This window comes from Phascolarctos cinereus, unplaced genomic scaffold (assembly GCF_003287225.1).
Source record: "Phascolarctos cinereus isolate Bilbo 61053 unplaced genomic scaffold, phaCin_HiC Scaffold_1;HRSCAF=81, whole genome shotgun sequence".
Lineage (NCBI taxonomy): Eukaryota > Metazoa > Chordata > Mammalia > Diprotodontia > Phascolarctidae > Phascolarctos > Phascolarctos cinereus.
Genome location: NW_027555514.1, coordinates 285316318 through 285341393, shown reverse-complemented (window position 1 = coordinate 285341393; position 25076 = coordinate 285316318). Strand labels below are relative to the sequence as shown.

General features: G+C 56.5%; 1 protein-coding gene across 2 annotated transcripts; it reads right to left on the bottom strand.

The window, feature by feature from the left end:
- Positions 1-4688: 4688 nt before the first annotated feature.
- SEPTIN3 (septin 3) lies at positions 4689-23281 on the bottom strand. 2 transcript variants are annotated; one of them, XM_020982757.2, is made up of 10 exons: positions 23019-23281; positions 17538-17729; positions 17091-17219; positions 15060-15141; positions 14227-14364; positions 12756-12873; positions 11895-11990; positions 11251-11350; positions 6747-6798; positions 4689-5663 (listed from the first exon to the last, which is right to left on the bottom strand). In XM_020982757.2, exons 1-10 carry the CDS (start codon positions 23026-23028, stop codon positions 5567-5569), a joined length of 1014 nt encoding a protein of 337 aa, XP_020838416.2. In that variant the 5' UTR covers positions 23029-23281; the 3' UTR covers positions 4689-5566. The 2 variants fall into 2 exon arrangements, with proteins under 2 accessions (XP_020838416.2, XP_020838417.2); XM_020982758.2 differs by having other exon boundaries at positions 11251-11347.
- Between the last annotated feature and the right edge of the window lie 1795 nt (positions 23282-25076).

Below are 25076 nucleotides of genomic sequence, written 5' to 3'. Positions count from 1 at the left end.
TGTTGGGTCATTCCCTCCTCTCTCTCTGTCTCTCTTTCTCTCATCCAGAAGCAGCTTGGACAGTAGATTAATATAAAATTAAATTGTGAGATTTGTGCCTAGAAAGTGGTGTATGGTATTAATCTTTCCTTTTCAACAAGAAGTGCATAAAGACTTGCCTTTGGGAAGAGAAATGAAAATTCACAAGGGAGGCCTTGATTAGAGGTGGTGGTTCTGAAAATGATCTGGGAGTTCCAGTGGACCCCAGGTGCCTTTGGGGTCAGCAGCAGTTGTGAATTGGCAGCCAGAAGAGCTGATGTGGGGCTGCATGATGAGGGTTTAAGTTGGAGGAAGAGGGAGGTGAGAGTGTCCCCGTCCATCCTCTACCCTCAGAGAACCTCATCGTGAATGCTGGGCGTGATTCTGGGCACTGTGGTTGGGGAGTGTCCAGAGGAGGATGACCAGGCTGGCTTGAGACCTGGAGTCTGTAGGCACCATTTAGGGGTTGGTCAGAGGAGCTGGCGATGCTTACTGTGGACGAGAGACATGGGGGGGGGCACGTGACAATCCCTGGCTTGGCCCTGAGAGCGGAAGCGGGAACAAGCTGAAAAGAAGCAGATTTAGGCTTCATGTTAGGGCTTTGAGCTGTCCCAGTTTGGAAAGGTGTCCTTCGAGGTGGTGGACCCCTCCTTCGGGGTCTCCAGGCAAGATTTGTAGGGGAGGGGTCAGATGAGGCAGTCCTTAAGTCTCCTCCAGCTCTCCAGTTCTCTCCTGGGAAGTGACTTGCCCAAGGTGCGCAAGTGGTCAGTGGCAGCGTCTGATTGTCTTGGACTCCAGGTCCAAGGCTTTTCCCACTGCACCAGGCTGTAGGAGCTGCCATCTTACCAGGGAGGCCCAGACTCAAGGCAAAGGCAGAGCTGGTGCTCACGGCCTTTGCCTCACTCCAGCACAGCCCGGACTATGGACCTATAGGACCCTGCCCTGCTCCATCCAAGGTCAACACAGGCATTTCATGTCTGTCTAGCACCAAGGACAGAGCCATCATCTGCCCTTCTGCCACCGGCCAGTTCTGATCCAAGAACTGTGTCTCAAAGCTGCTCACCCTTTTATCGGCCAGGGCCAAGGACCCTTCTTATGGACCAGGCTCTGGGGATGCCAACATGGGCCCCTTTTCAAGGATCTTACAGTCTAATACAAAGACGGTTGCCCAGGCTGTCCTCCACACCTTTGACTCTCAGGGTGCCTGGGCTTCGTTCAGGGCTTAGCTGACCTGGCCCCTTTGCCTGTCACTGCTAGCCCTCCCCCAGTACTTTGTGCTCACTTCTCTGGGCCAGTACAGGGCTCCTGGACCCTGCTGGCGGTCTGGTGAAGCCTATGGAGCCTTCGTGGAGTGAGAAGATGACAAAGAAAACCAATCATTATCAAACTATCTTGGAAAAGCCAAGGTCACAGATCCTCACTCAGCACAGTGGGGGGCAGGGCTTACCAAGCTCACCCTCAGGACTAACAGGAGAGATGCTTAATGAGTGCTTATTGAGTTGGGGGGGGGGAATGAAGAGCAGTCCTCGCCCTCAGGGGTGTGGAGCCTGTAGGGGAGGCCTTGAATCAGTGTCTGTGGAAAGGGGCTTACTTGCAGTGGATTTAAATGGCCCTTTCATGGATTTCTCTGCAAAAACAAGGGCAGGTCAAACATTAGTAATTCCAGTGCCTCTTGCTGAGGCATCTTGCCCCAGGTATGGGGACTGTTGGGGCAAGGCTCAGAAAACACCCAGAGAAGGGGGATTCTGGGTCAAATCTGATGCCAGGTGTAGACAGGCTCTGGGAGGGTTACACCATGAAGAAGCCCTGGATCTCTGGCAAACCCAGCAGAGGTGAGGGGAGTGTGCAGCCCGGGGCCACGGGCAGAGGCGATGAAAGAACAAGCCAGGCCACTCTTGTTCAAACAGCAAAGTCTTGTTGAATTAAACAATACATAGAAAGTTAAAGTCTACACCCGGTGTGTGTTCGGTGGCTTGTCTTGGCTCAGGGCTGGTGCCCGTGGAAGGAGATTCTTCTCTCCCGTCACCGCCAGGTGGCCAAGACAGGGGACAGCCGGAAGGGGGCCTGGGCTCAGGCCTCTGTCTGGGTCCCCAGTGTTCAGCGGTCCGGGCCGTGCCCAGCTGCAGACCCAGTATGGACGGCAGTGTCAGCCAACATTCACACACAACATTCATGCATCGGGCCTCAGACTGCTATAGGCCTGCGGCCCATCTGCGGCCAAGCAGATTCATTACTCACATTAACAGGGGCTCAGGGTGCGGCAAAAAGGGATGGACAGATGACATCTCCTCTTATTGCTAAGGGACGGAGATGGGGCTGGGGAAAGCTTTATCTTAGACTTCACATCTCACGGGCTTCCTAAACTTTTTTTTTTTGAGTTAAGGATAAAGAGAAAAATCAACTTCAGAAATGCCCTTTCGGGTCACTCATCTCCTCCTGGACTTCTCATCATGGGAGGGAGGATGGGGAGGGGGAGGGTGTTCACACACTCTGGGCCAGCCAAGCCTGACATACCTTCCAGCCCCGTGATGACCAAGGTGGGTGAGGTCTCGGTTGTTCCGCGCCCCCCCCCCCATGCTGGGGCTCACACCTGGATGTGACAAGCCAGAAGTGATGCTCTCCTGGCTCACGGGGTCCAGAAGAGCAGCCCATGAAGCCTGGGGGAGGAGGGGGCTTTGGTGCCATTTCCCCTAGAGGAGATGATGAGTGGTTGGCTATGGGTTTGCAGAAGCTGGAGAGGGAGCAGGTGAGGGTGTTGGCCCAGGACAGGTGGCTAGACCAAGAGCTAGGTCACCAGAGGGACCTTCGCGGGGAGGCAGGATGGTGCTCACCCCCCTTCTCCCTCTCGCTGTGGGCAGAGCGTGTCAGGCGGACAGCTGGCTGGACGAGCAGAACACTAAAGAGACCTTGTCCCGGAAGGGTGAGCAGCTGGGGTGGGGGGACAGTAGGGGGAGGAGGAGCAGCCTGGAAATGACCTTCACTCGGAGGTGGTGGCGGGGCAGGGGGATGCTGGCGCTGGTGGAAGGACACCTTCTCCCTGCAGGGGGGAGGAGAGTAGGTGAGGGCCTGCGGAGTGCCCGCCTCCCTTCCCCCCATCGCTGTTGCCCCCCTCACCCAGCCCCAGCTCTCCTTCACTCTAGAGCTGGGGCCTGAGGCCTGAGGTCTGGTCACTATCAGCACCAGGGATGCAGCCCTGTCCAGGCTGAGGCCCGGCTGCTCCTTTCTCTTGGCAGGAGCTTACCTGCAAGGGGGGTCTCTGGCCAGAGACCCAAGGGGAGAGGGCGAATGGGCAGCGGGGCCAGACACCCTAGGCTCTGCGTCCCACTGCTCTGGCCCGCTTCCCACTGACCTGCTCACTCTAGCGTCTCCGGGCTTTATTTTTCCAAGCCCTTGAAGGAGGTGAGATTTGATGGAGGAGGTGCCTATGGAATGGACCAGGAGAAAGAGGTCACAAATACCACTGGCCTCTCTCCTGTGGCTCCTTCGTGGTCTTGCTGCATCCCCAGCCCCAGGAGCCTCAGGGGCCCAAGGGCAGAAGAGGGACCTCCCTGGGCAGCCCAAGGGACAGGGACAGGCAGAAGCCTGGGCCAGGGCCCAGAAGGACCAGGCAGGCAGGAGGGGGGTGGAAGAGACAGAACGAGAGAGGAGAGAGAGAAGGGAGCCCTCAGTCTGCCCTCCGGCTTGGGCTAGGGTTCAGGTAGCGTTTCCTTGCCCCAGCCCTGGCAGGGAGGCCCAGAGGAGGGTACTGTACCCACTGTCCAGAGCAGGAGCCTGAGGCACAGAGAGGGTCACCCAGCTGTCAGAACCTGGACTTTACCTTGGTCTCCTGAATTCTAAGTCCAGAATGCTCTGTGTTATACATGGCTGGCTCCCTACCATGCAGACAGTGTGGAGGAGAAGGCAGTACTGGTGAAGAGGCGAAAGGGCGACAGGATGGCAAGAAGGATGGAGGGGGGGAGGAGAAAGAAGGAAGGAGAGAGGGAGGGAGAGAAGGAGAAAGGGAAAGAAGGGAGAGGAGAGAGAGAGGGAGGGAAAGAAGAGGGAGGGAGGAAAGAAAGAGGGAGAGAAAGAGAAAGGGAGAAAGAGAGAGGGAGAGAGGAGAGGGGAGAGAGAGAGAGAGAGAGAGAGAGAGGGAAGGAGGAGAGAGGAAAGGAGAGAAAGAGGGAGAAAGAGTGGGAGGGAAAGAGAAGAGGAAAGGAGAAAGAAGGAGGGAGACAAAGAGGGAGAGGGAGGGAAGAGGACAGAAATAGAGAAACAGAAGAGAAAACAAGGAAGGAGAGAGGGAGGGAGGGGAGAGAGAGAGAGAGAGAGAGAGAGAGAGAGAGAGAGAGAGAGAGAGAGAGGAGAGAGGAGGGAAAGAAGAGGGAGGGAGGAAAGAAGAGGGAGAGAAAGAGAAAGGGAGAAAGAGAGAGGGAGAGAGGAGAGGGAGAGAGAGAGAGAGAGAGAGAGAGGGAAGGAGGAGAGAGGAAAGGAGAGAAAGAGGGAGAAAGAGTGGAGGGAAAGAGAAGAGGAAAGGAGAAAGAAGGAGGGAGACAAAGAGGGAGAGGGAGGGAAGAGGACAGAAATAGAGAAACAGAAGAGAAAACAAGGAAGGAGAGAGGGAGGGAGGGAGGGAGAGAGAGAGAGAGAGAGAGAGAAGAGAGAGAGAGAGAGAGAGAGAGAGAGAGAGAGGGAGGGAAAGAAGAGGGAGGGAGGAAAGAAAGAGGGAGAGAAAGAGAAAGGGAGAAAGAGAGAGGGAGAGAGGAGAGGGGGAGAGAGAGAGAGAGAGAGAGAGAGGGAAGGAGGAGAGAGGAAAGGAGAAAGAAGGAGGGAGACAAAGAGGGAGAGGGAGGGAAGAGGACAGAAATAGAGAAACAGAAGAGAAAACAAGGAAGGAGAGAGGGAGGGAGGGAGGGAGAGAGAGAGAGAGAGAGAGAGAGAGAGAGAGAGAGAGAGAGAGAGAGAGAGAGAGAGAGGAGCAGGAAAGGGCAAGAGGCCAGAGGAGGAGGTGAGCAGGCACTGGCCGGCGGGGGAAGCAGCAGGCAGCTTCGTGACAGATGGCGGCTGATGGACCGTGGACAGGACACAGGCTCTGGTGGTGGTGGCGTTCTCTTCCCGCCCTCCCTAGATGCCGACTTCTTGCCCGGGGCCTCACAGGCCGGAAGCTCTCCCTGCTGGTGCTGTTGCCTCCCGTCTGGCCCCTGCCCACATCCCCAACCGCCCCCCACAGACCAGCGCTGGGGCCTGTCCTCGGAGGTCTTTCTTTGGCCCCAGCACAGGCGTCTGAGCGGCTTGGTTGGATCTAAGGGGGCCTCGCCAGACTTGGCAGGGAAGGCCTGAAGCTTAGGACCAAGAGCAGGGCCAGGGAGGGAGAAGAGCCTTCTAGGGAGGGAGGGCAGAAAACGCCCCACCCCTGCACGGAATGAGACAGACGATGCTCCACAAACACCGGGCCCGGGCCTGTGGGCCCAAGGGACCGACAAAGGCTGTGGGGGCGCCGCTGGATGATAGGGGAGGAGGGGGAGGGCAGGTCACAGGTCACTGTCCCGCGTGGCCATCGTGGCCGCGCTCACCGGGGCAGGCCGCCGTTGTCATTGAGCCGCCGGGCCCGGTAGGTCTCGTAGTGGATGTTGTGGGTGACTTCCTTAAGGTCCTGGAGGTGGGTCCTGAACAAGCGGGAGAGGGGAAAGCAAAGCAGTCGGCTTCCAATGGTGGGCCGACCAAAGGGGACGCACTCACAGGCCCCGAAGGCCGGCCAAAGACTTGCCCCGCTGTGGGCCGGGGCTGGGAGCGGGGCCCGAGGCAGATACTGCCCGCCTGGTGCCATCTAACAAGTGGCCACCCGGCAGACCCCTGAGGCCCCCCAGCTCCACCTCCACCCCAACCCTGACTTCTCTGGGCCTCAGTTTCCTCTTCTGTAAAATGAGGGGTGGTCAGACCAGAAGGCCTCTGGGTCCCTTCCAGCCCTAGACCTAGGGTCCTAGCAGGGAAAGGAAGCTAACGTGGCCAGGCACTGTGCTAAGTGCTTTACAGACATGATCTCAGCTGGTCCGCAGAGCCCTGCTGAGTAGGAGAGGCGTGGTGAGTGACTTGCCCAAGGGCACCCCGCCAGGAATCTCAGGGGGCCTGCCTGTGGGGCTGGTGCTCTGTGCCCTGTGCCACCCAGCTGGCCCGCTGTGATGTTTCTGCTGCGCCGTGGGTGAAGGGGAGGAGAAGGAGGGAGGCTTCCCCAAGGGCAGGCAGCAGCCCGCTGGCATTGAGGGCCCAGGTGGAAGAGAAACACAAATCCATCCACGGGCACTAAGAAGCTGTGGGACCCTGTACAAGTCACTTCACCGCCGCCTGCCTGCGTTCCCTTGACTGTAAAAGGGGGAGCATGACTGCATCTACCTCCCAGATGGCAGCAGTGCCCAGTGCCTCCTAGGCACCTAAGAAATGCTTGTTCCCAATCCCCTTGTGAGCGTCCGGTCACAGTCACTGCTGTCACCGGCAAGGGGAGGCCCTTGGCCTCAGGGAGGCAGGCAGCCGGTATCAGCCAGGCTCTTACCAACCTCTCTGGGGACTCTCCATCTCCAGGCGAGTCTTGGCCATTCAACAGAAGGCTCTCTGGATGGAGAGGGCCTGCTCTCTGGGATGCCTTCCAACCAGAGGAATTGGGAGAGGAGAGGGCTGAGGCCAGGAAGTCCTGGAGGTGGGCTTCAGGGGCCCCTCCTGACTAAACTGGGTCCATACTACAGGGAGGGCCTTACCTGATAACAAAGTCTCTGAGCAAGGCAAACTCACAATGGGTGAGGTTTTCCACTGAAAATCCAAAAGAGACAAGTTACTTTATGCTAGTACTGAGCAGTCATAGGGCGGCTCTAGGGACTTCTTAAAAGCACATTACTGTACAACAACCCACTCATGAGCTAGATGGCAATCAGAGGCCTACAGAACACAAATTTAGTCATTCATTAATTCACTCATTCATTCATCAGCCCATTGTTTGCTAAGCTGACAATGGATTTAGTGCCAGGGATGGAAAAGAAAGAAGCAGATTTTAAGCTATAGATCCTGCCCTCGGGGAGCTTAGCACAGGAATGAGGATACGGTCCCCACCCTCCTCCCTTAGGAAAGGAGATGTCCCAGGAAGTAGATATCCAAAGCCTGGGGTGAGCTCTAGTTCCCAGAAGTGAAGGAATGGGCAAGGAAGTCTTCACAAGGCTGACAAGAACTCCCAGTATCCCAGAATCTCTCAGCAAGATGAGACTCTGAGATCATCTGGTCAGTCAGCAGGCCCTGTACAAAGAAAGGCCAATGACAGTCCTTACACTCAGAGTAATGGGGAGATAACAAACTTGGTGCCTGGAACAGGACCCCCCCTTTATATGAAATTCCTGACAAGTGAGTGGTCATCCAGCTTGGAGACTCCCACTAATGGGGTACTCACTACCTCCCATGGCACCATTCCACCCTTGGTTAGTTTAACAGTGAGGCGTGGAGCTCACATCTGCTCCCCACATCCCCCATCCACTGCTTCCTGTTCTGCCTACTGGGGCCAAGCAGAACTCAGCTAGGCCCTCCTTACGTGACACCTGCTGTCAGCCAGGTTCTGAAACCGACTGTTTCAGCCAAATACACTTTACCCAACCTGACCAAAGTGGTTAGTGCTATTCGCCTGGAGGTACCAGCCCGGCTGTGTCTAGGACCCTTTCACTTGTATCCTTCCCACTGAGAAGCACCGCTGACTCCCTTCACTAATGCCATGAGTCAGCAGGGAAAGGTGAGATTCACCCAAGGGCAGCGTTGTTTCAGGACCCCTAGAAAAACAGACATTTCCTGACAATTCAGGGGGTCCATTGTGAATCTGCATTTTTGTCAGGTTAAATATAATCTGCCCTATAGCTTATGTCTCATTAGCCTGAGTGCTTGCGGGGGAATCTTTTGAGGGGAAACAAAGTGAGTCAGATACTGGTGTTTCTCTGGGTGGAAGTTTGAACCAGAGATTTTTCACTTCTGAGAGAAACAAGCCAGATACTAACATTCCAATTAGCTAATGCTGATGGCAATTAGCCTGAGAGGTCTTGAGAGAGACCCTCCAAAATTAAACCCAGGTCTATTATGGCGAGGCCTAGGACCCAACTGACACATGGGTTATTTCTTGGATAGGAGCTATCTGATCTTCAGAAAACTACTTTCCCTTTTGAGCTTCAATTTCCTTATCTGTAAAATGGGGTAATCATATTTGCACTTCCTCACAAGGCTATTGGGAGGATTGGATGAGTTAATGGATGGGAAAGTTCTTTGCCAACTACTTTGATCTTGGCCAATCAGCAAGCATCTATTGTAGGCCGGTACTTTACAAAGGCAAGGTACCACAGTGACCTCATTGCTTGAGGTGCCATCTAATGATGCCAAATTGAGATTGCAACCCATGGAACAGCACCATCCTTCATCCCTTCACTCCAGGTAGAGAGAATGGATTCAGTTCTCCTCTCTGAAACTTCCATGCACGCCGGTTCCTTCTATCGAAGAACACAGGTTGGGGAAAATCCCTGCTTTTTCTGTATTTTGCCACATAGGCAGTGGCCCAGCCGTCATACCCGGTGGTAGGAGACGTCTCCTCCACCCAAGAATGTGCTCAGGACCTGTGAAAATGACTTGGTCAAGTGAAGAAACATGGGCAGGCCATCCCCTTGTGTTTCAAAAATTGCTTTCAAAGTAGCAGGTGTCTTCAGAATTCCTGCTCCCCCGGATGATTTGGAAATATATATTCCAAGAAAAAATAATAGGTAAGATCCAGCTGTAATTCCCCAGAGGCTCAGAAGTAACAGTGTTGCCCAGTACTTGGGGCAGAAGGAGCCCTGTGGGGCGGGGTCCAGCCAGGTGGCACAGTGGATAGAGCATTAGTCCTGCAGTCAGGAGGACCTGAGTCCAAATCTGACCTCAGACACTTGAGACTTCCTAGCTGTGTGACCCTGAGCAAGTCACTTAACCCCACTGCTTAGCAAAAAAACAAAGGCAACTAGGTGGTGCAGTGGATAGAGTATTGGCCCTGGAGTCAGGAGGGCCTGAGTTCAAATTTGACCTCAGACACATAACATTAACTAGCTGTATGACCCTGGACAAGTCACTTAACCCTATTGCCTAGCCAAAAAATAAAAAGAAAAGAAAAAAAAAAGGAGCCCTGGACATTGGGATGGAGAAGTATGGCTTCCTTCAGGACAGGACAGGAAAAAGCCAGGCCCAAGTCCCCCTGCCAAAGCCCACAGGACTGCCAAGCACCCCCAGGCCCCCAAGTCACTGTCAGCCTCAGAGAGTGCCTTCCCCTCAAAGTCATGGGTAAGAAAACCAAGTCTAGGAAAGGCCCAGTGGTCCAGAGACCCAGAGATGGGTAATGTGTCTCCCTACCTGGACTAAGCCGCAGCCCCAGGGAGAAGTCATCTGCAAGGGAGGGTCTGGGAAAGAAGCACCTGGATGTGTTTCTAGATTCCTTCAGGCCTGAAGCCATGCTGGAAAGGCGGGAAACTGGGCACACACGTGGGCTGTGCCGCAGGCTCTGGGGTGCCATTTTCTCTCCTGCCTCCCCTCTCCCTGGCTGAGCATCTCCAAGGTTGGCAGGAAGAAGCCATTCCCTTCTCTTGTAAGGAATGATTCATTTGGACCCCTCTTCTATTCCAATCAGTGTCAATCGCTTGATATTTTTACATAAATCAGATAGGACAGGTTTTCACAGCAGGCCTCAAACTTTAACATCATACTCACTACTTGTTTACCAGTTGTGAGGCTCATTTATGCAACCCAAGAAAGCTGCTAAAGATATCTCTATCCCGTTTAACTCAAAGTCCACGTCCAAAGCCAGTGTGGCTGGGATGCTCTGATGCTTTGAAACGTCTCCCAGCTTATCTTTGGACCTCCGGACCACCCTCTCTTGTCCAACCATCTTATGACCACTTGGTCACTGGAGATGACACTTGCCTGGCCCATCTTAATTTTAGGCCCTCAGGAGCAAGATCTATCAACCAATGAGGTTCTGGATCTCACCATGCCTCTTTTGCATATTTGGGTAGCAAACCCTACAAAAACAAGGTCCTGGGGACCAGGAGCACCTTGGACCATGAAAGAGCTCTGAGGTCCACTTCATTAGAAGGGACCATGGATCCTTTAATATAGTACCATTGGCTCAGTGCTCTGCCTCAGTTTCTCTTATTGTAGGTTGGACAATTTTAAACTCCACACTCTCCCACAAGGATCATTTGGGTAAAGAAAACCCTGAAAAAAACCCCTTGGGCTCTTTTCTTGTTATCTCTAAGCACTTGACACATAGCCTCCCTGACAAGCAGGGATGCTTGGACTATTTTCTTTTAGAGATGGAGGAACCTGGACACCAAAAAGCTAAATGATTTAACCACTATTTGTCATTCCATCAGCCAATAACAAAGTCAAGATTGGAACTCATGTCCCCTGACACACTTTTGCAACTAGACCCTTGGCCACCCATCCTGCCTCTTAAGGTTCCAGATCTCCTCTGGCTGTTTGGCTAAAAACCAGCTGTGCAAATACAGGAGGGGGAAATGTGGCTAGAGAGCAATTCAGCTGAAAAAGAGCTGTGGGCCCTAGTTGACCATAAGCTCAACATGGGTGTGACATGGCAGCCCTTTGTGTTTAGATCAAGAGATGACAGACAGGTGGCCTTGCTTTCTTCCACCTTGGTTGGGTCATGCCCGGATTAGTGCTAGATTTTGGGAGGGACAACCACGGCCCAGGGGAGAGAGCACAGATGTTAAAGTCAGGAGACCTGGGTTCTACTCCTTATTCTGGTGTTTGCCTATACAGCCTTGCACAAGTCACTTAACCTCGGGAGGCCTCAGTTTCCTCATCTGTAAAATAAGGGGTAGGCTGGACGGCTTCTAACATCCCTGCCCACTTGAGATCTGTCCCTCCCCAGCCCTGGCCTTCCAGGTGACTTTTTCTCTAGTGTGTTTGTCCACGGCCTCTAGACTGGCAGCTCCCTTCATGAAAACCTGCTGACTGACTGGCTGACAGGTGTCATCCCAACCAGAGCTTCAAGCGCTCCTCTGCCTCGTTCATTCATTCATTCGCACGTGCCTTTAGCGCCCACTGTATGCAGAGCCTTTTGCTCGGCACTGGGGGATCACAAAGTTCAGGCCAGACGGTCCATCACGGGAGCCGCGTCTCCTGCACGGCACCCAGCCCAGCACTGGGCACATGGCAGGCGCCCAACGAGAATCAGCGGGAAAGTCAGTGCCTTACCTTCAATGATTCCCCAGGGGGTTTTTCTACCGAGGACTCTCTTGCCATTGACCTGATACTCCTTGTCGCTTCCAACCACGGCGAAGGGCATGCTCTCCTGCTGGAGGGGACACACACAGACACCGCCAGGGGCTTGAGGCCATTCTCCTCCGGCCCCAGGAAGTCTTCCCCTGCACAGTGGACAGGGTCCTGGGTCTGGGGTCCAGGGGTCTGGATTCAAATCCCACAGCTGGGTCAGTAAGTCCCTGGACAAGTCTTGGGCCCTTGTGCGGGCGGGTCTGTCCCTCAGCCTGGGCTCGGTTATCCTGACTCACTTCCCTCTATAGAGCCCAGGTCTCCCCACTCCTACTTCAGCAGGGGTTACTTAATCCAGCTCCCCCATTTTGCAAAAGAGGAAACTGAGGCATAGAGAGGCGACATGACCTGCCCAAGGTCGAGTCGCTTACAGGTGCTGAGTGGCCAAGCTGGCATTGGAACCCAGGACCTGAGACACTAAGTCCACTCCCTATCCCACGCAGTGCCGCAAACATTTTTAAAGCACCTACTGCATGCCACCCTCCACGCTGGGAACAGAGCCAGAATGCCAAGTTGGTCCCCAGCCTCAGGGGGGCCACTCCAGCTTGTCTCGGCCCTCCGCCTCCTACCCTGATCTTGTCATTCTCCGTCTTGTCTTCCAGGTCCTCGTCAAACTCCTTCTGCGGGTAAAACTCGATGCCATTCACCTCGAGCTCCTTCCGGACCTGGGGGTGGGAGAGTCAGCCTGGGGTCAGAGATGCTGAGACCGAGGATCAGAAGGGACCTCTGGGCTTGTCTTTCCTCATTTTACAGAGGAGGAAACCAAGGATCTAAGAGGGGACGGTGCTCATTCATTCAGGCTGGAAGGGACCTCTGAGGTCATCTTGTCTTACTCCCTCATTTTACAGTTGGGAAAACCGAGGCCCAGGCAGGGGAGGTGATTTACCCAAGGTCATCCGAGTAGTTAGGGGCAGAATATGGGTCCCCAATTCTACTCAATGCAACTTGAATATTTATCTTCTGAACATGGAGCTTAGGGCTGGGAATACAGGGACAAAAAGTGACGCGCTCTGCCCTCAGAGAACTCCCAGGTTACAAGGGAGGTCTGATGTGTACAGAGATAAAGATGGCACCAGGAAGAGTGTGCCAGGGATGAACCAGGAGGTGCCTTCTGGCTCTAAAGCCAGACTTCAGGAACGCTGGCGGACAGGCGATCACTCTCATACACTGGTGGGGAGGGGGAGCAAATCAGGGAAGGCTTCTTGTGGGAAGTGGCGGATTTCCACAGGTGGAAATGGGGTGGGAGGGCATGCCTGGTGTGGGAAACAGCCTAGGGAAAAGCAAGGAGACGAGAGGTGAGGGGGAGCATGGGGGGACGGAGAGGTGGGAGCCCAGTGTCCAGGGAACGTGGAACCCCGAAAGGAGAAAGAGGAGGCCGAGCAGAGCGGCTGGCACCCCGACAAGGGGACAAAGGTCAGGGATGAGCTCACCCTCTGTTTGAATTCCATCTTCTCCTCCAAGGTCATGGTGTCGGCTTTGGCGATGATGGGGACGATGTTCACCACTTTGCTGAGATGCTTCATGAACTCCAGATCCAGGGGTCTCAGGCTGGAGAAGGAGCGAGTGAGAGGCCTGTGGTCCGCACCCTCCACCACCCAGCCCGGCCCCCAGGAGAGCCCCTGGGAGGAGACTGAGGCCCGGGGGTGCATGGCTCCAGGTGTCTGAGGCGGTAGAATAATGATAACGATAACAGCCCCTACTACGTGCCTACACTGTGCTGAGCATTCTCCAGTTATCACAGAAGCCCTACAAGGCAGGTGATGCTATCATCCCCATTTTACAGATGAGGAAATTGAGGCAGGCGGAGATGAAGTGCCTTGCCCAGGATCCCATAGCCACTAAGGGTCTGAGGCTGGATTTGAACTCGGGTCTTCCAGGCCCAGCCCCCTCTCTCCTCTACCCTCTAGCAGGCTGGCTGGCTGGCTCTCAGCCCCCTGTGCCCTCGGAGGTATGCCTGCCTCAGCCACATCCAGGGGCTGTGGGGAAACAGCTCAGTCCCTGTTCCAGTGGCCTCCTCCAGGCCATCCTCAGACCAAATGACCGCTGTGGCCTCTTCCAGAGGGACTCTGGGCCCGAGGGGACACCGGTCGGCCTCACAACAGGTTTGTTGAATGAATGAACAAATGACAGAAGGTGAGGCAGGTGGGTGCCTCCTAACCAGCAACCATGCTTCAAGGCAGGAGAGGACCCGGGTTCAAATCTTGACGTTGCCACTTGCTGCCTGTAACCTTGGGCAAATCACTCTAGCCCCTCCTCCCCAGGCCTCAGTTTCTTCCTCTGTAAGGTAAAGGCGTTGGACTCCGTGGCCTCTGAGACTCCTGCCGGCTCTGAAGCTCTGTTCTTAGCCCTGTGAGCCCCGTGGGCACCGCCCTGGGTGGCACAGTGGCTGCCGCTGGTCAGCTCGCCCTTCCTTTGTGCTGAGGAGGGCTCTTGGCAGAAAAGCCAGGAGGTAAGTGGGGGCCCCTAGAGCCTGCGCCCCATCCTGCCCAGATGGACAATCCACCCTGGCTGGTTCTGTAGAGCTAGAGCTCAGCAACCAGCATTTATTATGCACCTACTGTGTGCTGGGAACTGGGCTAAGTGCTGGACATACAAAGAAAGGCGAAAGACAGTCTCTCTGCCCAAGGGGTGCCCACTCTGACGGGGGACAGCCTGCCGATCACTAGATACACGCAAGACACAGACACAACGGGGGGAAGGGACTACTAGCCGGGGGAGAGGGGGAGGGGACAGGCCTACCCCGGAAGCAGGAATGGGATCTGAGACTTGAAGGAAGGCAGGAGGCTGAGAGCACATCAGCCATGTGGCACCGCTAGAGCAAAGGCTCGGAGTCAGGACACAGTGGCAAAGATCTTGCTGTGTGCTTTCTATGGGACCAGGGGAGGGGCATCAGGCACTCACGAGTGTCCCGTGGGAGAGATGAAGTAGAGGCAGCAATGGACCCGCGTGTCCGGAATCCGCTTCTTTCTCGCGATGTTCACTTCCTCCTTCAGGAATTTCTCGTACTGTTCATTGATGTACTTCTCGATGGGCTCCCAGCTGAGGAGGACAGACACGGGTAGACTGAGGTGAGCCAGCTGCCCTCCACAGCCTGGGAGGGGGCAGGACATGGGACCTGACAGACCTCGTGGGATCACGGACGCCCGGGTCAGAAGGGACCTCCAGAATCCCCCCAGGGAGGGGGATCTCACTACCACCCCACCTAGCCCGTTCCTTTTCGGCCCGCTCTCATCACGAGGGTCTGTTTGGCCCCCTCGAGCCTGAGCTCATCTCTCAGCCGCTCTCAGCTCCCGGGGGGCCAAGCAGAGCCCAACCAACCCCCTGAAGATGGTGACCCCACCACACCCCACCCTGTGTCTGCTGTTCCCCAGGTTCAACCAGCCCTCATGCAGCATGCTGCTCAGTCCAGAAGCATTTACGGAGCCCCTTCTGTGTACTGGGTTATCCGGGGATCCGCCCCTCCACAGCGTGGATTCTGGACTTCCCCAGTGGATCTGCCATCCTTGGCTTCACCATCTGAATCCCTGGTGCCCCAACACCCAGCTCTGCTCCTCACGAGCGGTGTGACCCAGGACAAGCGACGGCCTCTCCGGGCCTCAGTCTCCCCATGTGCCAAACGCGGGCGGGCTAGAGGGCCCCTTGGGTCCCCTGCCGCTGTAGACCTAGGACTCAGCCCGGCCCAGGCCGGAGGGAGCTGCGGCAACCCGGACGGGGGGAGGGATCCACGCACGTACCAGTTTTCATTGTTGATCTGGTCTCCAAAGCCTGGGGTGTCGATGACCGTCAGCTTCATCTTGACTCCGCCTTCTTCTATCACTGGGATGACAGACAGGACGAGGGTGACGCCTGCTCCACGCCGACCCCCCACCCTCTGCATCCAATCTGAAGGACCGCGAACCTCCGGCCGGGAGCGGCGCCTTCAAGGCCGCCCAGCAGCCCGGCTCCCCGCCGCTGCGCCGCCATCTTGTCTGACCCCCCTCCCTTCCCAAAGGTCCCCCTCTAAACCTTTGCTCATGCGGCTCCCCTGCCTGGAGTGCCATCCACTCCTCCCTGCCTCTCCAAATCCTAGCCACCCCCGCCTTCCAGGCTACAACGATCTCCTTCCTTGATGATGAGTAGGCAAGAACAGGCACCCAGCTCCACACCCAACTGTCTCCCTCCTAACAGACGGGCCACGTTCCTGGCAGAGCCATAGACTGGGGGGAAGGGGTGGGAGATGATAAGCGTTTATACGGCACCCCTCTAAACGCGTCCAACAAGTGGTTACCGAGCCTCCACTTGAACACCTCCAGTGACAGGGAGCTCACTACCTCCCAAGGTGGCCCAGTCCATTTCTGGATAGCCCCAAGAGTTAGGAAGCCTTTGTGATGTCCAGTCTAAAGCTGTCTTGCTGCAACTCCCCACCCCAAGCTCCTGGTTCTGCTCCCTGGGCCAAGCACAACTCATCCATGTGTTTACACACAAAGTGAATACAAAGGTAATTCTTGGGGAGGGGGTTCTACTAGCCAGAACAACCAGGCAAGGCTCTGAGAAGGCAGCGACCCCAGCTGGGCTTGGAAGGATGCCCCTGCACAGGTCTGGGCACAGAGGAATGGCTGTCTACCAAAGCACACCTGGGGTGTCGGAATAATATAAACATGAATAATAATAACAGTAGTAACAATAATCAGAGCCGACATTTGGAGGGTGCTTTAAGGTCGGCAAAGTCCTGCCTTCCAACAGCCCTGAGAGGTAGGTGGTATTATCCCCATTTTACAGGGAGGGAAAACCGAGGCTTAAGCAGCAGAAAGAGCCCTGTGTCAGTCATCAGAGGAGCAGGGGCTGAGTCCCAGGACTGCTGGGAGACCTCGGCCAGCCTCCGGGCCCCGGCGGGAGGAGGGAGCCAGTCGCTGGAGTCAGGACTGGACAATGCCTACACGGTCCAATCAGGCCCTGGCTCACAGTCGTCAGCTCTCCGACCCAAGCCATGGTCACCTGAAGCTGAGAGCCGCCAACCCCAAGGGGAGTGAGGTGAGATAGATCCTGGCCTTTCGGCCTCCCGCTGCTGCAGGGAAATACCTCAATATCCTTCCCACTAAAACCAAACTGTCCTGGGGGAAATCGACCCAGCTCTAGCTGAGGCAGGGGCGAGTCTCAAGATTAATTTTGAGGAAGTTAATTATGTCGGTGATGGGTTGCCGCTGGGGACCAACGGGGCCGGGGAGGGGCCGGGGCCTCTCTGGGAATGCCATCCCAAATCTGGGTCTCGCCTGCCATGGACAGCAAGCTGTGCCCAGCAAGGAAGTGTCCAGGGAGGCCAGGAGCTGTCCGTAGCCAAAGCCCGCTCAGAGCCACTTTCTCATCTCCAAAGTGGAACATTCATCTTCATAGCTCCAATGATAATCTTCTCAAGACCCCCTGGCGGGGCTGGAGTGAGGCTGTACCCCAGCAGACCTTACCTACCCCCGCTGGAAGTGACAATGATGTTACAGAGAAGCTGCCTCTGATTGGCCATTGGCCCTGTGCCCCCGCCCCCCAAGGCCCAGGCAGCTTTCAGTGGGCTCCAAGACCCTTGGGAGGGGTGTAGCAGACTGGGAGGAACAGGCTGGAGGGAAGCTCTTCTGATGGCTGAGAGGCAGGGCAGCCATGTGGCTAGAACAGAGGCCTTAGAGTTAGGAAGAACCGGGTTCAAATCCAGCCTCAAGATGCTCCCTGGCTATGACAGGTCACACCTGGCCTTTCTGAGTCCATTCAGCTGGAACGGAGACCCGCTCTCAGACACTCACCGTGCCCAATGGCCTTGATCTCCACCGTCTTGGGGATCTTCTCCTCCCGATTCCAACTTGCCGACTTCCGACTCACTTGGGATTTGAAGAGGGTGTTGATGAGGGTCGACTTGCCCAGCCCACTCTGACCTGGATGGGGAGCGAAGGAAGAGGATGAAGCCCAGGGGCAGGATTTGAACCCAGGGTCCTCTGACCCCAAGTCAATTTGCTTTTAGGACTTTATTTCCAAATAAACAGCCCCCTTCTGGGCCCACCCCCCTCCCAGGAGGTGGGTAGGAGGACACCAACAATTTTTCCAAATGACAGAGATTAAAAGGCCACCCAGGTGCCCCAAAGGTGCAGGGATGCCTGGGTCCCACGGCCTCAGCAGCCCTGGGTCGAGATCCCCTGCAGAAGCCCCAGGTGGCCTGCTCTGAGAGGCCATTGCTTGCCAGCCTCCGCTCTTACCCACAACCATGATGTTGAAGTCAAAGCCCGTCTTCATGGTTTTCTTCCGCATCTGCTCAATGATGGTGTCAATGCCAATGTAGCCCAGGAGGTTGGAGCTGATGCCAAGGGGCTTCATGGGCACCGCCGGCTTGGGCCTGGGCTCAGCCACCAGCTCCGACATGGTCACGTCAGTCCTGTTCTCTGCAAAGCCTGCAGATGAGGCGGGGAGGAGGCCATGGAGCCATGAGGCTGACCAGCCCCAAGCCCACCACAGGAGGAAACTCAAGCCCACCCAAAGCCGCTGCGTCCCTCAAGGACTGTGACCCTCACCTCCAAGAAGTCTGTCCTGATTAGTCTGTCCTACTGAACCCACCTCCCCTCAGTGTGCAACCTACCACTTCTGGGCAGGGTTTGTAAGATACTATACTTTTAATGGTATAGACTTTGCTTGGAGGGCCCTTAGAACAGACAAGGTCAGGGCTGGGAGGGGCCTCAGAACAGGGAAGGTCAGGGCTAGGAGGGAGCTTAGAACATGGAATGTCAGAGCTGGGAAGGGCCTTAGAGAGTGTGGAATGTTAGAAAATACTATTGAAGAGGCCAAGAAGAATGACTGTCTCTTTTGGCCACATTCCCAACCCCAGTGAGAGGGGGAAGGAGCCTCAGTTTCTTTCTGATGAGGGGGTTCTGCCTGCTCTGTGACTGAGCCTGGCCTTCCTCAGGCACGGAGACAAAGGCTTGGCTGGACCTCCTGGGGCTCCCTCACTTCAGGAAGAGGTCTCTCCCCCCCCCCCTCCCCCCCAGCTCCAGACTGCCTCCTCTCCCATTGGCCAAGGACAACCTCCACTTGGTCCCCTCCCTCCTTCTTCCATACCCTGTGATGGAAAGACAAAGGGACTGACAACTGGTCTCTGGGGGCACACGAAGCACCCCCAGCCAGCTTCATTCACAACTTAGCAGAAACTGCAGAACGGTCCATCCTGAGCAGAAGATCCCCCCAGCCTCCTCTCCCAGGTCGCACAATCAGCAATAAATGTAGCTGGGGTATGAACTGAGATCTTTGGACTCAGCCACTAGAACAGACGGGTATCTCGGTACTGCCATCTCGCCTCCTGACCCACTTGGGCCTTAGGCCTTTGTAAACTGTCTTCTGTCCTGAGGCCTCTTCCGAACAGGCTTCTGCCAAGGTCATGATTTGATCTCTTTCTGTCCTCAAACTACCATGTGACCTTGGGGACCACCCCCTCCTGGATCCTGTCCCCTCCCTTGGCTTCCATACCTCTTCCTCTCCTGGCTCTCCTATCTCTGGCCCCTCTTCCACACATCCCTTAAAGGTGGGTGCCCTACAGGTCTCTGTCCTTGGGTACCTCCTCTCCCCCCCCTTGGTGATCTCATCGACTCCTGTAGTTTCAGTTATCACCTCTCAGGCAGACGACTCTGGGGCCTGGCTCAGCCCCCACCTCTGTCCAGAGCTCCAGGACAGGCAGCTGACTGCCCACTGAATGACCCACCCACCCCTCAGACCCTCTGCGTCCACGATGGCGCTCACCCTTTCTCCCTCCCCTACAACGTGTCTCTCCTCCAGGCCTCCCCGTATCTGTGAATGGCACCCCCATCTCTCTAGCTCCCCAGGCTCCTGACCTCAGAGGTGGAGGACCCAAGTTCGAACATGGCCTCTGTAACCATGCTGCCAGCTGCCAAACCTGGAGACTCCTTCTCACCCCATTTCCTCCTCCTAATTCCTGCTGTAATTCTTTTTCTTCAGCTAAGCCAATAAACAGGTATCCCATAAGTGCCTCTGCTATGCTGGGAGCTGGGATATTATAAAGGTAAAGAATGGAATAGCCCCTACTTGTAAGAAACGTATGATCTACAGTCCTCATCTCACCTAGACCAGCCTAGTTTAAGCACCCCTGCCTGGCCTCCCCACCTCCCTGCCTCCAGCCTCTCTCCTCTGTCTAACCACTCTCATTTACTCAAAAGCTTTCAGGAGCTCCCCACTGTCTACCCCCAAAAGCAAACTCTTGATTCTGGCATTCAAGGCCCTTTCCCGCTTTGCCTCCAGCCTGTCTTTCCAGATTGATGCCCCATTCCTCCCCATCATACAGTCTACCTTCTGGCCCGACCAGACAGCTTCCATCCCTGCTCTGTCATCCCCTTCCCACCCTGCTCCCATTGGCTCAGACCTTTCCCCATGGCTGGAACAGGCTCCTCCAGAAGACCCTGGCTTTCTTGGAGACTCAGCTCAGGGGCTGCCCCTTCCCCAAGAGAAAAGTGGCCTCTCTCCCCTCAGATCCCCCACAGGCCTCTTCATCCCTGTCACTCTCCCCTGTGTCCGGGCCATCTGATGGAAGGGGCTCTATCAGAGTTACTTCTGTGTCTCCAGGCCTGGCATGCAAGAGGGAGTTAACAACTACTTGTGGAGTGAATATGGGGCCATGACACCCAGAGTCTGAGGGAGCAAGAGCTCTGCTGGCCTAGAAGGCTGGAGACTCAGCTTCTACCACTCACTGGGCTGATCTAAGGCAGGCCCTGTCTGTCCTCCAGAGGCCTTGCTTTCTATATGAGATAGTGTCTGATGCCCCTCCCAGCCCTGATATCCCCTGCCCCAAGCTCCCTCCCATGACATTCCATGTTCTGAGCTCCCTCCCAGCTCTGACCTTCTATGTTCTCAGGCCCCTCCCAGCTCTGACATCCCCTGTCCTAAGCTCCCTCCCAGCTTTGATTTCCATGTTCTACACACCTCCTCTTCCCCAGCCCAGGGCTGGGAAGTGAAGGCTGGTGAGTCTGATGACCGATCTTGGCATTCCCTGCCCCTGGCCTGGGTACCCCCCTTTTCTGGCTGTGGCCTGCCTCTTGGTGGAAAATTGCTCTCTCTGTCACCATGAGTGTGTGATGACCTGGTGGGCCACTCCCCTGAGCGCTGGGTGGCTGCTCCCAGGTTCCCAACAAGCCAGTGCCCGCCAAGAGCACCGGGGAGCAGCAGAGGCCAAGTGGAGATTGCCACCAGCCAAGGCAATGGCCTTCCTCCCTTTGACAGGACAGCTAGCCATCTAGATCATTTTAAGGTCTGCAACGTACAACCTCATTTAACTATTATGAGCCCCATTCCACAGATGAGAAAACTGAGGCAGGCAGGCGTGAAGTGAGGTGCCCAGGGTCCCACAGCTGGATTTGAACTCAGTCCTCCTGACTCCACGCCTGCACCCTAGCCACTGGGCCGGGAGCAGCGAACGAGCGAATTCACTGCAAACACATCAGTGTTCTTCCCACCTCCCTTGGTGCCTCGCCTGTCTCCTGTAACACCTTGCTCTTCTCTGCCTTCCCAGACCCTCCATTCTATAAGGTCCATCCCGCCCTGAAAGCCTCCCATGACAGAATTACAATCCCAAAACAGGAAGGGCTCCTTGGAGCACAGGTGGACAGCTGGGAGGGGGCTCTGAGGCCTGGGAGAGGCCCAGAGAGGGGACACCACTTGCCCAAAGCCGCCCAGCAAGTAAGTGCCAGACAGCCAGGACTAGAACACAGGGCCCCAGCCCAACGTCTCAGCTCCACAGCACCCCCTTCCCAACGCCTGGTCGCCCAGCCTTTGCCGCGATGCTGACATCCCCGCCTCCCAGGCCGCTCGTTCCACTGTGGACAGACCGAGCCGGGCGGCTCTCAGCCTCTCTTCCCTGGTCCTGGTCTGCTGCCCCTCTCACGCTGGCCTCCTCCCCATTTGGGGCTGGGTGAAGGATGGATTGGGAACGTTCACTGCCCTTCGTCAGAGGGGACGCCCTGCCTCCCTATGGATCCTGAGGCCATTTGGGCACAGGGATGAACACTGGAATGACCGAGGGAGGTGCCTCCCGAGCCTGGAGAGGACTGCCCGGGCCCACTGTGTGCTGGCCTGGCTTCAGCCTGACACCCCTCAGGCTCTGCTCTGGGTCATACTCCCAGAGAGCATCAGCTGCCCTCAGGGAAGGCCTTCAAGGTCGCCATTTTGCAGATGAGCAGACTGAGGCCCAGCTGGGGAAGGGGACTGCCCAGCGTCCCCTGGGTAGTGAGTGTCCCAGCCAGCCTGCTGACTCCCGTGGGGCGCTCACTCCTGGTGAGCCCAGCACAAGCTAGTGGCTTCTGGAGTGACTGGGTGATCTCATCCAACCCACTTGCTTTACAGATGGGAAGACTGAGGCCCATGGTACAGAAGGGACTTGCACATGGCCAGTGTAGCCCATGCAGGATTTGAACCCAGGCCCCCCAGGGCTCTTTCCACTGCCCTTTGCTGCATTTCCTCCCCCGCATGTACACAGTAGTGTTCATGGAGCCAGATCCCTCGGCTCTGGGCTTTGGAGGGGGATCGAGCCGCCCCTGAGAAGCAGCTTCTTCCTGCCTCACTCCCACCCCTCACCCCTGCCCAGACTGCCCAAAGGCAAATGAAGCTGAGAATCTGGGAGCTGCTCAGGAAAACGGGCTTGTCTTTGTCTAGTTCTGTCTCCTCCACGGGAGAGGGCTGCTCACAGGCTCACCTGCCCCATCTCTGGGCCTCTGGTCTTGGCTCGTGTCCCTCCAGGCCCCGGGAAGCCCCCCACCCCCTTTTGTTCTCCCCTCTTCTTCCTGCCTGTCACCTGGCTCCCTCCTCCCCCTTCCCCTTCCCCATGGAGGCTGGGGGCTGGCCTCTACAGGCAGAGATCCCCTCCCCCCTCTCTGGGGGCAAGCTGGGCTTCACCTCCCACCCTCCCTCTCCTCTTGGGGCTAGGGGGACACGCAGGTCAGTCCCCTTGCAGGCCTTCTGCTGCCCAGCTCCCACATCCTGGAGTCCACCCCAGCCCGGGATCTCCATATAGAAAGGAACTGTCACCTCCTACCCCTCTCCCCTCCCAGGGAGGCCATTCCAGGTACCTTCCCCACTGGCCACGTGAGTGTGGAAGCCTGTGGGGCTCTGGGCCAGGGGTTTGGGGCTGGGTAGCCCTCTGCACCGTGGGGTGTGAGTGTGTGATGTGTGTGTGTGTGTGTGTGTGTAGCAGCTGTGGGATCATCTGTGTGTGTCCTGTGTGTGAGCATGTCCTTGAGCTGTGCCTGGTATGAACACATCCATGTCAGGGTGGACCAGTGTCACTGTGGGCTCCTGTGGCAGCCTATGTGTGTATGTATGAGTGTGTGTGTGAGTGTGAGCTCTGGCGCCCGGAGTCATCAAGCCCGTCTTTACATGTAGGTGCCTGAGGGGTGGGGGTGAGGAGGGATGAGAATGAAAGGGGAAGGGTCCCTCTCCCTTCTTCCCCTACCCCTCTCATTTGTCTCTTCATGTGTGCATCTTGCTATGTCAGTGTGCGTGTGTGTGTGTGTGTGTGTGTGTGTGTGTGTGTCTGCGCCCAGCACATCCACACAGCAGCCCTCCCACCGTCTCTGGGGGCAGGGCCGGGCGGTGGCTGCTGTGGCCGCAGCGTGGCCTTGGTGGTGGCAGGCAGACCCCCGCCCTGTTCCTTCCCCTCCTGGCCCAGTTCCACCTCGCCCGGCCCCTACCTTTGGACATGAATCCTTCTTTGTCTTTGGAGATGCTCTCGGGGTGGGGGGGCCGGGCGCTGGGTGCGCAGGGCTGGTGGCTCTGGGTCCCCACTCAGACAAGGGGGGGGGGCCCAGCCCTGGCCCTGGCCTCCCTCCCTCCTCTGCTCGCCTCCCCTCTTGGCCCGGAGCAGCCAGGAGCAGATGGGAAGAGAGGGAGGCGGGCAGGCAGAGAAGGAAAGAGGGAAGGATGCTGCCGCCGCCGCCGTCACTATTGGGATCTGCCACCCGCACCACGTGACGCGCATGTTAACCATCCCCGTGAATCCTCCCCCCTCCTCCCCGTGCCCATGCCCATCCCCCCCATGGGGAACCCCGCCCCCTTTCCCCCTCTGCCCTGGGAAAGGGGGAGCTGGGACAAGGGGAGGCAGGTGCCCCCCAGCTTCTGCTCCCAACTCACCCATCCCTGGGGAGAAGAGGCATTTCGGGGGGGGGTCCGAGCCCCGGGGGCCCCAGTGCCCCTCTGACAGCAGCTGGGAGACCCTCCCAAGGCACCTTCTCTCAGAACAAGCAACAATAGGACGCCGAACAATCGAAATCTCTACTGTTACTATTAGTAATTGTTAACGAGCACCAAGTCCACTGACCTCTCTGAGCCTCACCTTCCACATCTGTAAAATGGGACCACGGGTCTGTTCCCTACCTGCCTCACAAAGCTGTACACTAAGAGGCCATCGTTATTAAATTTCAGCCTCAAAATGGGGGGCGCTCAGCTCCTTGCCAACTCTGCCTTAAGGCATCCCAATTCCATCACTTTAGAGAAAACTCCAGAAGAGACTTGCCCACGATCAGGCCGGTGACCAGTGGCAAAGCAGGGATTCAAAACCAGGGCCCTTCCAGCCTCCCAGGAGGGGGATCAGTGCCTGGGAAGGAGGGGACATGCTTGCACATGTGTGTTCATGCACCAGGGGCCGCCCTCCTTAGGAACCAGCCCTGGATGGAGGGAAGGGGCAGAGGGAGCAAAAGAGAAATCAGGCAGGGAAGTCCCAGTAACTCACAAGGCCTTGGCCAAGTCGGAGAGTGTCAGAGCTGAAAGACAACCCAGAAACCAGCTCGTCCGAGCCCCTCATCTTACAGCCAGGGAAACTGAGGCCAAGCAAGGGGAAGGGACTTGCCCTCAGGTCACAGTGTGTTCAGTACCAGAGCCAGGAAGCCTTCCCCTGGCAGGCCTCAGTCTGCTCATCTGTCAAATAGGGCCAAGGGTCTCAGCACTGCCTCCCCCCAAGTTCTCTGTGAGGCTCAGATGGACATACCTGGGCTTGGCAGGAGGATTCTTCATCTGCAAAATGAGGGGCCCAAAGTCCCTTCTAGCCCTGCCCTGCCCTGCCCTGCAGAGGGCCCAGAGGCCAGAGCTTGTGCTGAGGCTCTGGAATGAACTTGTGGTATGGCCTGAGGCAGCTCCTTCCACAATATCCTGTCCCCTGTGTCTGGGACAGGCTCTGGGCATGAAGGCAGGGGAGCAGAGAGGCTTAGCAAGGCCCACCCTCTGGAGCAATCCGAGCCTCTGAGGGCCTGGGCATCACCTCCAAGGTCAGAAGCCGGCCCCAAGACCACCCAGGTTTCCCTGACTCCCCTTCTCCCGGGATACGGCTTCCAAAGTTAAGGAGGCTTGTGGAGAAGGCCCTAAGGAACACAGGAGTGGAGTCAGAGCTCCACCTGAGTGACCTCAACAATCCCCTAAGTCCGGCAGCCATCTCATCTCCCCAGTACGGGGCTGCACTCTGCAGCCTCAAAGGCAGGAGGCCACATGGCCCTGGCCTGAATAGCTCCAAGGACAGGGAGCTCACTTCCTCACAGGCATTCTAACTAGGACCCCCGAGGTCGGTCCTAAACTTACCTCGTCTGAACTTCCAAGAGAATCCTTCCATCTTCACAGGCCAGTTAGATCTCAGTGGTCGAAACTCTGAAAAATCAGATCATAGAAAGGCTCAACAGGAGCCAGCCTCGGAGGGACTCAGCTGTGCCTTTTCACAAAGTGGATCCTTTCCTGCAACAGCAATGGTTGTGAAGTCAGATGGT